This window comes from Austrofundulus limnaeus, unplaced genomic scaffold, assembly GCF_001266775.1.
Source record: "Austrofundulus limnaeus strain Quisiro unplaced genomic scaffold, Austrofundulus_limnaeus-1.0 Scaffold139, whole genome shotgun sequence".
NCBI classification, from domain to species: Eukaryota; Metazoa; Chordata; class Actinopteri; order Cyprinodontiformes; family Rivulidae; genus Austrofundulus; species Austrofundulus limnaeus.
In genome coordinates this window covers 1,161,073-1,172,024 of record NW_013952541.1, presented here as the reverse complement: position 1 = coordinate 1,172,024, position 10,952 = coordinate 1,161,073, and the positions used below count along the sequence as shown (strand labels likewise).

Genomic DNA, 10,952 nt, shown 5'->3' with positions numbered 1-10,952 from the left:
GTGTGTGTGTGTGTGTGTGTGTGTGTGTGTGTGTGTGTGTGTGTGTGTGTGTGTGTGTGGTTTAATGAGCACACTGCCCTTTTCTGGACCTCCTTCATGTCAGTCACCAAACGTGCACTGACACACTCACCGTGCACGTGAATCGACCTCTTTGTGTGACTTTTCTCTCTCCGACTGACTTTCATTCTGTTTCTATACGTTTGCTTCTCTTTCAGAACCTGACTGAAGGAAAATATAAAAACTTTGAGGAGTTCAAAGCAGACGCTCAGCTGATTGTTCACAACGTCTCCATCCTGTACGGAGGTGGGTGAAACTCACCTCTGAATAATAATACCTAATAATTCCTAAAGCAAATGGTTGAAATTCTCATATAACAAATGTTTGCATAAACTGTATTCTGTTGAACAACTTCTGAGTATGTTTTTCTGTTTTTAATCTTTTGTTTCAGCTGATGTTTCATGTTATTCGTTAGGAAGAATTCATCCTGTTTTTGTTTCTCACAGTTCACAGTGACCAGGCAGAGATCGCACGATTGCTCTTCAGTGACACGTGTCATGAGGTACAGTTGTTTTACTTTTAACTTCACTATAAAACAAAAAAATTAATCTGAATTCTTTTAGTCTGAACTGTATACCGTGTCCTGCCGGCCATGTGTTGGGTTATAAAACATATTACAAATAAATTAAATACAACACAAAAAAGTATTTTTCATTTAAATTGTAGATTTGAAAACAAAAAGTAATACAGAACTACCGTATTTATTCTAGTATAATACAAAAAATTAAATCATAAAATCATCCATAAAGTTGGGGGGTAGTACTATACCCGGATCAATATTTTTGCTGATGTATTTTACCAGATTTTACCAAATTTCTCTCTGGGATCAATAAAGTATTTTTGAATTGAATTGAATTGAATTTAACTGAAATAACGTCTTCATTCACAAAATGCCTGAGTCCAGAAATGAGACCACATCGTAAAAAGCGGTTGAAGCGAGCTTACCTCTGACACACCTTCGTGCCTCCGAGCGAGATAATAACAGATCCAAACAGGCAACATGATGTGAAAAAAAGGCAGTCCTGCAGCTCAGTAATRATAACGAACTAATGGCWTTAATGTGYGACCGGGCCGCTGCTGGAACAACAACAAACACATGGTCGGCTGTAATGGCTGCCGTCTACCAATGTTCTGAAAAAGTTGGTCTACCTGTTTGTTATATCACATCAACAAATGAGCATTGCTAAATTTCACATTGAAAGTTTTTGTTGTAGTATTATACTTGAGATTGTATTATACACGAATAAAAACGGTAAACAGTGTTTACTTGTGTAAAGAGAAGAGTAAATAAAAGGTGAAACATTTTCTGAGTTCCTGCAATGAAACGCATTATAGGGCGTAACTGCTTGCTATACAGGCATTTCTCACCATCACTTGTGACCATTTGAAGTAGTCAGGTTATTTTAACCTTCTCATGCTGTATTTGAGTGTTTATTTGAGTGTTTAGAAAGAGTTTTAAATGTTTTTCTGCTGTGGCTTCTTAAACGAGTTGATTAAATCGTGCTCCAACCTTTAGATGGGAGATGATTAAATGTCTAGTTCCACATAAGGTCATGGCACAAATACATGAGCTTTCACAATAAAAATGTCTCATTTATTGCATGTATTTTTTGTGAAGTTTTTCTGTTTTGATTGTTTCTTATCGCCTCCTCGCTGTGTTTGTACTTTTCCTCTCGCAGCTGAACGAGTTGTTGTTGTGTAAGAACTGTTTCTACCTGTCCAACGCCCGACCAGACAACTGGTTCTGTTACCCATGCGTGAGTATCCACAAACGACGACGTCTCTTTTCTCCAGAGAAACTCCTCATGTTCTGATTAATTCAGTTTGTTTTATTTATTTGTGTTTGCGCGTTGCTTTGTCAGAGCCCCAGTCACGACCTGGTCTGGGCCAAGATGAAGGGTTTCGGTTACTGGCCGGCTAAAGTCCTTCAGAGGGAGGACAACCAGGTGGACGTTCGCTTCTTTGGACACCAGCACCAGAGGTTAGCATAGCTTGAACGTTTTAAAGTGCCTGTGACATCAGTTTTTTGTGATAAATGTGATTGCACATATTACAAAAACAATTTCACACCACTGAGATGAACAGTTGCTGAGATATTTGCCTGTGAAGTAACAGGAAGTGATGTCACAGGGGGATGTCTGAATGTAAACAGAGCGTTGCTACAAGGCTAACAACACAGACAGCAGGGAAGTTTCTGATGTTTCTTTAGATAATTTTAGTCACTATCAGAGAGATGAAGAAGAGTCAGAGTTCAAATTATAATAAACAAAGACCAGGGAGTTTTTTTTCTTAGAGTTTCCCTATGATGTCACTTCCTGTTTCACTTTAGCTGAGCCAAATTCAAAGGAAAATATGCCAGTTATGTGACAAAATGGGTTAAATCATGTGTTTAATGCTAATTTCCCTAACTATGAAGATATTTTCTTTGACTTTTTTTATTTGAAGGATAGGCATGTCACAGACACTTTAACTCTAATAAAGCAGCGTGGCGCTTGTTGGTAAACGGTTCTCGTCCACAGAGCGTGGATCCCCTCAGACAACATCCAGGACATCAAGGTGAGCGTCCAGCAGCTGCAGGTGAAACGCAGCAACGGCTGGAAGAAGGCCTGCGAGGAGCTGGAGGTGTACCAACGCTTCCTGAGGGAGGGGCGCTTCTGGAAAACAAAGATGGAGGACGTTCCTCCAATGCTCCAACAGAACCAGAACATAAACCAGAACCAGAACCAGAGCCAGAACCAGAACCAGAATCAGAGCCAGAATCAGAGCCAGAGCCAGAACCAGAGCCAGCGGCAGCAGCATCAAGAGGAGACCAGACCGGAGCGGACGGACGAAGCCGAGTCCAGCATCTCCTCCACCAGCAACGAGCAGGTCCGCCATGTAAGTGAAAACAATTACAAATAACTTATTCTGGTTTTGTTTGTAAACAAAAAAGATGTGATGTTTCCTGGCTGGATGCAGATAAGAACACATCTTTGTTTACCTTTTAATTATCTGTTACTTCAGAGTTTTAATTTACTTTGTGTGGTTTTGTCTTTTATAGTAAAAAAAAGGCCAAATAATTATAACTTGTTTATTTACTTACATCATTTTAATTTTATTCTTTTATTTTGTTTTTCCTGCAGATGAAAAGCAGCCAGGAGCCCAAAGCAAAGAAAAGCCGTCGGGCTCAAACTGTTGACCTCAAAGAAGAAGCCAGCGTAAGCACTTCATCTTCACTAACTTTAAGAAACGTCTTAATGAAATCCACAGTGATGAAATGTTGTAGTTGTTTTAATAAGTTATATGTATTAAGTTTTAATAATTTTTATTGAACAAAACAGAAGCTAACAAACATTACAAATATACAGTTTTTAAATGCTCAAAAGGAGTGGGCTGAAATATATTTATATTAGCCCACCTCTTCTCCTGCAATCTTTTTCCATCACTTCTTWTTTATTAAAATAATTATTAATTCCGTAAAAATGAATGCATCCAACAACAATGCACCTGCAATTCATTTTTACTTTAAAACTTTTTAAACTTGTGACAGTTTTCTTTCAAGATTAAAGAGTTTAATTTAAAAGTTTGTCCTTAAAACCTGTTGTTTATGTTGAAGAGGGAAAAAAATGGTGATATTGTATTTTAAAAGACAGTTTCATTGTATCGAATCGTTGATTAAGAACTTTATGAATCGAAATCTAATCGATTTGGCCTCGATACCCAGCCCTAATCTTCACTGCAACTAAATGTAGGATTTTTGTAATTTAATTTAGGTTATAAACAACCAACAGTTTGCTTATATGTATGTATATATTTGTATGCACAACATTTAGTGAAAACCTGGTTAAAACACAGCAACAGAAGGTGGTAAATAAATTATCAAGCATAATCCAAACTTTTCTAAATTCTATTGATCGCATGTTATTAAAAAAAAAAAATATATATATATATGTATTATATATATATTTTGCTCCTCCAGGACCCGGAGCCAGAGATGGAGGCGGTCAGCTCCAGCCAGGAGATCCCGGTGTCCTCGGCGCCCCAGCAGCCTGAGAAGCTGTCCGTGTCCACGCAGACGAAGAAGGCCAGCGGAGGGTCGCCTCGCATGCTGCACCGCGGCACCCAGACCAGCAGCGACGGCTCCTGCCAGAACATGTGCCACGAGAAGTACACCAAGGTCTTCAACGACGTCAAGGAGATGATGAAGGCCGACAACAAGAGGGAGACGGAGAGAGTGGTCAGGGAAGCTCTGGAGAAGGTGCGTTYGGATTGAAGGGTGGTTTGTGGTCGTCTCTGTGTTTAAGTCTCAGCACTTCCTGTTTGTTTTCTGCTCCTGCAGCTCCGCACAGAGATGGAGGAGGAGAAACGGCAGGCGGTGAGTAAGGCTGTGGCCGGAGTTCAGGCGGAGATGGAGAGGAAGTGTAAGCAGGTGAAGGAGAAGTGTAAAGAGGAACTGGTGGAGGAAGTGAAGAAACTCGTGTCCCAACACAAACAGCTCATCTCCCAGACCAAGAAGAAGCAGTGGGTGAGTTCAGTCTTCACCTGTCACTTAGTGTTTTCCAGTTTATGGGCATTTTAACCAACTAACTGCCAGCCTGAGGACCAGGTTCAACATCTTTGAGCTAGCTAATGGGCACAGTAAGCTAGCTAATGGCCACAGTAAGCTAGCTAATGACCACAGTAAGCTAGCAAATGGCCACAGTATGCTAGCTAATGGCCACAGAATGCTAGCTAATGGGCACAGTAAGCTAACTAATTACCACATGATTGGTTATGACCACAGTAAGCTAGCTAATGGCCACAGAATGCTAGCTAATGGGCACAGTAAGCTAACTAATTACCACATGATTGGTTATGACCACAGTAAGCTAGCTAATGACCACAGTAAGCTAGCTAATGGCCACAGTATGCTAGCTAATGGCCACAGTATGCTAGCTAATGGCCACAGTAAGCTAGCTAATGGCCACAGTAAGCTAGCTAATGGCCACAGTATGCTAGCTAATGGCCACAGTATGCTAGCTAATGGCCACAGTAAGCTAGCTAATGGCCACAGTAAGCTAGCTAATGGCCACAGTATGCTAGCTAATGGCCACAGTATGCTAGCTAATGGCCACAGTAAGCTAGCTAATGGCCACAGAATGCTAGCTAATGGCCACAGAATGCTAGCTAATGACCACAGTATGCTAGCTTATGACCACAGAATGCTAACTAATYACTACCGAATGCTAAATAATTACCACTGAGTTTTGACAAATTGCTATGTAATTATCAAAAAATGCTAGCTAATGATCACAGAATGCTAGCTATTAGCACAGAATGCTATGTTATTACCACATAATTACGCACAATTCTATGTTACCGCGGAATGCTAGCTTATTACCACAGAATGCTATGTAGTTACCACATAATTACACAAATGCTATGTAATTACCACATAATTACACAGAATGGTATGTTACTACTACATAATTACTCAAAATGCTATGTTATTACTACATAATTACACAGAATGGTATGTTATTACTACATAATTACTAAAATGCTAGGTAGTTACCAAAGAATGCTATCTAATGACCTAAAAATAACTACAGAATGTTAGCTAATGACCACAGAATGCTAGCTAATGACCTGAAAATGAGCTCTAGYTAATGCTAGCTAATAATGGAGTTGTGTTTGTGGTTTTCAGTGTTACAACTGTGAAGAGGAGGCCATGTATCACTGCTGCTGGAACACCTCGTACTGCTCCATCAAGTGTCAGCAGGAACATTGGCACGCCGACCACAAACGAACCTGCCGCAGGAAGAGATGAACAAGCCCCGCCCTCTCTGACCTCACAAAGCTGATTGGCTCCCGACCTGCCCTCCTCCTGTCAGTCAGTGTCTACAACAAACACACAAAAACACACACACACATTTCTCCTGCTTCTTCACTCGCCTTCATGGGAACCGTTTGAACCGGACGTTCTGCTGCGGGGCGAGCTGGTTTTTATTTAATGTAGCCATTGTGTTCATTTTCCTCCGTTTTTATTATTTTCTCTAAATTGTGAAAAGTTTTCTCCAGAGCATGGCTCAGATGCAGAGTTTTGGTGTGATTATTATGATTTTTACTTTTTAAACTTGTATGTTTTCTTTACTGAAGTGCTGATTTTATGTCAGAGGATGTGTTATTTAATGTGTAGAACACGATGTGAGCATTACTTACAAAAAAAAAACATTTTATTACTTTTATGTTTTTTTAAAAACTGTAAATTAACAAAATACAGCTTGAATTTTACAAAACATTTAAAAAGAAACTACCAGAGCTCGAGCTGAACTGGTTTTCAACCGTCATTTAACTGTAGCATTTTAAACTGTGGAAGTTAACGACCGAAAAGATATTTTAGGTCATTTTTCATAAATCTGATCAGGTGGATTGCACCGTTGTTGTTTATTTTTTGTTTCTGCCTAAAGTTTTTTGCTCTAAATCACTCATTGGGAACAGGGTCAGAGCGTCAGCTGTTAAGAAAATGCTGACAGAAATATCAGTTTTTAATTCTAATCATATTTAATAGAATTATTCACATTTGGGTTTTTTTTTTATGCCTGGACTGTTTTTATGAGTCTGATATTGACAGAAAAGGTTTTAATTTGCTCTAAACTGGGGGATATCTTAAGCTTTTAAGATTAGTTGTAAGATTCGATGATAATATGTTTAGTTTTTATTTTTAACTAATCCAGAAGCTTGTAAAATTGCCAAAAAAAAAAAAACACTTTTAGTCTCGTTGAAGCTACCTGAGAAGATCGATCATTTTTCTAGTGACGTATTCTGATATCATCTTTTTTCCCCTAAAATCTGAAGTGAGGAGTGAAAAGACTTTTTCTCTGCTGTTGCTCAGTTTTGTTTTCCTCTCAGCGATGCAGCGTAAACATCGTTTAGTTTCTTTCATCACTAAATAAATTCAGAAAGACCGGAAGCTCTGAAAACGATATGCAAATATAAATGATCGAGATTTTTCTTTGCTTCTGGGTGGCGAGTAAGTTATTATTTTTTTTAAAAGAGGCATCATTATGAAAAAAAACCCTTTTATTTTTTGTCATTGTTGCCGTTTTCAACAGAGATTAAATTAGTTGATTGAAATGAACTGACAGGACTTTTCCTCAGCTCAACAAACTGGATCCTGCTGCAGATGAACCAGAACCTCCTGTTAATTATATTTATGCAGCTTCTTGTGCTAAAATATTCTTTACAAATATAAAATTTCTATAAATTAATCTCTGAATTATTAGATTAACATGCAGTCCCGTGATCTCAGAAGATTTGTCTCGTTAAAAATCTTCAGATTTTATTGTGAAATGAATTAATTAAATCGACTAAAAACATTTTCAGATCATTCTGATTTAGTTTTTCTAGATTAGTTTCTGTTAAAACTTAAAAGCTTTTATGTTTTAATGGATTTAATGTCATAAAGTCTGCAGAGTTATTTTCAGGTTATGATGATTTGAGTTAAAAATCGACAGCAAATAGTTGAGTGAAAACAGGAAGTGCGTCACTCATTAGCAAGCAGTGAAGAAAATGCTTTTATTAAAAAATACATTTTATTTTAAAAGCACCTTTCAGACACTGAACAGCAAGAAACAWGCATCAGTGAGAAGAACACAAATCATAAATTAAAACAAAATATAGTTTTCTTAATCAGGAACAGTTTTTATATGTAAGTGTTCAAGTTTTTTAAGAGATGCTAAACACATTTTAAAGGATTAGAATCAGATTTTATTAATTAAAAACAGATATTCTTGTCTTTTATCAGCTGCTGTGAGTTCTAAAGATAAACAATAAAAAGAAAAAGTCTTCAGACTGCTGGGATCTGCTGAACCTGTAAATCTGCACTTCAGCAGAGACCAGTCCTGGTCCTGAAGGATTATAGTCCTGGACCATAATCCTGAAGGTTTTAGTTGTTTTCAGGTGGATCAAAGAGAAACTCAAACATGCAGGATTAGGACCCTCCAGGACCAGGACTGTGGACCTCCAGGACCAGGGTCTTTCTCACTGAGGTTTATCAGTAGACTAAGATTTAATCTGTTGCTTGTTTTTGAAACTATCAAAAAGCAGAAAACTGTTTAATTTAAAGTTTAACTTTAAAGTTTGAAATCAAGCCTGAAAAATCTCCAGTTTATTCAGGATCTGAAAACTTTATTAATCTGAGGTGAATCAGTTCTTACAGCTGCATCAAGTAAAACAAGGAGAATAAAGAGAAACACACTAGAAAAAATAAAATCAACACAATTATGGACAAACTATAAAATAAAGATGCACAGAATTAAAAAGTGTTCCAGATGTTTGGTCAGTTTCATTAACGGCAACATTTAAAATTAAGGTTAAGTTTTTGTCAGAACGAGGTTTTTCTTTTGCAGCAGTAATAATCCAAGGTGCAGCTGGAGTTTGTTGACCTTCAGAAAAGTCTGGAGCAGAAACATGKTGTTGTTTCAGAGCTGCAGCAGGTTCTGTTGCTTCAGTCGTCTCAGAAAACTGCGCCGGCAGAGACACGATGTAAACGTTTGGTCCTATCGTCATCTGTTGTTACACTACATGTAAATATTCCTCCTGCCTGGTGTCACGTGAACATTTCAACTCACTTCTTCTAATCTGACCTGATCCGGCTGACTGTTTTGTAAAAAAAAAAAGAAAAAAAAGATGTAAACCTTTTCTTCTCAGTTTGTTTGGTTCAGGTTCACACACTGCATCGTTTAAACGTGTCGTCGTTTTACTACACGTGAAGGTGGAAGGCTGCCATGTTTGTTTCCGTTCATCACAACACTTAAATTTTTTTATTTTATGTTTTATTTGTTTTTTAAAGAGCATGAGAAGTAGATGTGCATATCTCCAACTTCACCTCTTTTTTTGTTTTTTCATGTTTAAAAAAAAGACGAGGTCTGAGTCGTGATTAATGCAAAAAGTTTTTTTTAAGGAAGCTGTTTCTCAGCTGGTGAAAGTGAGTAAATCAATCAGATTTTTTGTCGCAAATCCGGACTTTACCTGCTTTTACTCCAGGGTATTTTGTGTAAATATTACTGTGTGGTTATTTCCTGACTCCTGCTCGTGCTGAAAGTACAAAGCGGGAATAAAATCAGTGTGATGAACCTTTTTTTTTTCCTCCTGTAGGTCCTGATCTTCTGTTCTGTCCACATGTAAACTATCATTAACCAACGCAACCTTTTTTAAGCTCCCTTTGTTTTGTTATTTTTGACACTTTAGCTAGCAATATGTATATAAATATATTCTATGTGCTAACATGGAGAAAATAAATGTATCGACAAGTCTGGTTGTTTGTTTGTTGATGTTTACAAAGTGTTTGTGTTGGCAGTGACAATGTCTTCCCTGAATCTGTGAGTCAGCGACTGCAGAAAAAATAAGTTGAACCAGGAGCTGCTGCTTTTTATTAAAAAATAAACATCAGGATGACGAGATCCTGCTGCAGGTAAGATAGTTTTTATTGTTTTAACAAGCAGAAGCAGCAGGACACAACAGGAACAACACACAATCACCTGAAGGCGGAGTCTTGTTTTTAACATGTTTGTGTCTCTGTTAGCAAAATATTTCAGGACTGTTTTTAGGAAAATGTTCAGAAAGTTACGATTAGGTGAAAGTCTGAACTTTGTCTCATCAAATCAATGAAGCTGAAAATTTTTTCACTAATCTGTTTTTTCTGAGATCGATGATGATGGTTTAAAGCCACTGACTGGTTTAAACCGGATGCAAACTTTAAAGAAACGTTTACAAAAACTTCATCAGGCAAAACCGAGGGCAGCATTCCATTTCTGTAGCGGTTTGTCTGCAGACTGGGTCCAAACAGGACTTCCACTAAATGGAACGCGGCCCTCTTTAATTGGTGACACCTGAGCTCCTTCAACCTCTTCAAGTCCAAATGTTTGTTTGGTGAGCTGGACCTGGTCAGAGTGAGTAAAACCTCTTTGGTTTCTTTTATAAAAACAGGACAGTAAATGTATCCAATAATATAAATATTATAATCAGTTTTAATCCCAGCTGTTAAATAAAGGTTTTTAGTTTGTCACAAAGTTTACTAGTTCGCAAATATTCTTGTAAAATCATTCAAAATAATTATATTTTAAACGAAAAAATGCAGTTTTATGGTAAAGGCCTAGTATTTAATAAAATAAGTCAAACCACCCGCTGCCCATCATGACGTTTTACTAAAACTGCCTTCTGTTGAGAAATAACAGGCTTTAGTTGTCGCTCAGCTACAACCACTAAAACTTGTATCTAAATGCCAAGTTGACTAAATTACGTCCATGTTCGTGTTTTCCAAAGTTGGTTGACGGCCATCTTGAAAAAGTGAATCGTACATCAGATGGTCTGTATTTTGCCAAAAGATGGGGGCAAAACCGTTGAGTGTAATGCCACTGATGACCACTAGGGGGCAAGCTGTCATTTTAACAGAAGGTAAATTCTTATTAGTCATTTTTTAAACATCACTGTTGATGCCAGATAGTTATCTTGTTTTTACAGTAGTTTTAGGATCTGTACAACAAATGGTATTTAAATTAAAACCATTATAAATTTTTTAAAAATATTTCTTGTTCGTCTTTAAAGTATCTCAAACCACTGCGTGGATTTGATTAAAATTCTCAAAGTAAATTTAAAGTTGCCAGATGTTTTGAAATTATATTTCTACAATAAGTGGTTTTGGCATTTCTGTGCACAAAAGAAAGTTTTAATTACCTCTGAATCTAAAACTCATGTTTGGAAATGAGCAGGTTTGTGTTCCTTCAACAGCAAGAAAAATCTGTTTCCATTTTATACATACAGATTTGAAACATAACTTTCAATCTACTTGTTAAGTTTAATCTAAAGTACAGCAGTAAAATGTTAATTTAGATAAATTTATTGTAGACTTTTGACAAAACCAACAAAAAAAAACA

The 10,952-nt window shown here is 37.3% G+C and overlaps 1 protein-coding gene across 2 annotated transcripts in view; it reads left to right on the top strand.

Moving 5' to 3' along the window:
• zmynd11 (zinc finger, MYND-type containing 11) overlaps positions 1-9,334 on the top strand; it is a 26,575-nt gene extending 17,241 nt beyond the window's left edge. For both annotated transcript variants that reach the window (XM_014016155.1, XM_014016156.1), the window contains 9 exons: positions 216-303; positions 504-559; positions 1,737-1,814; positions 1,920-2,038; positions 2,577-2,934; positions 3,180-3,254; positions 4,016-4,294; positions 4,376-4,561; positions 5,723-9,334. In XM_014016155.1, coding sequence (XP_013871609.1) covers positions 216-303; positions 504-559; positions 1,737-1,814; positions 1,920-2,038; positions 2,577-2,934; positions 3,180-3,254; positions 4,016-4,294; positions 4,376-4,561; positions 5,723-5,845 — 1,362 coding nt within the window. In that variant the 3' untranslated portion in view covers positions 5,846-9,334. The remainder of the gene's footprint in view (positions 1-215; positions 304-503; positions 560-1,736; positions 1,815-1,919; positions 2,039-2,576; positions 2,935-3,179; positions 3,255-4,015; positions 4,295-4,375; positions 4,562-5,722) is intronic.
• The last annotated feature ends 1,618 nt before the right edge of the window (positions 9,335-10,952 follow it).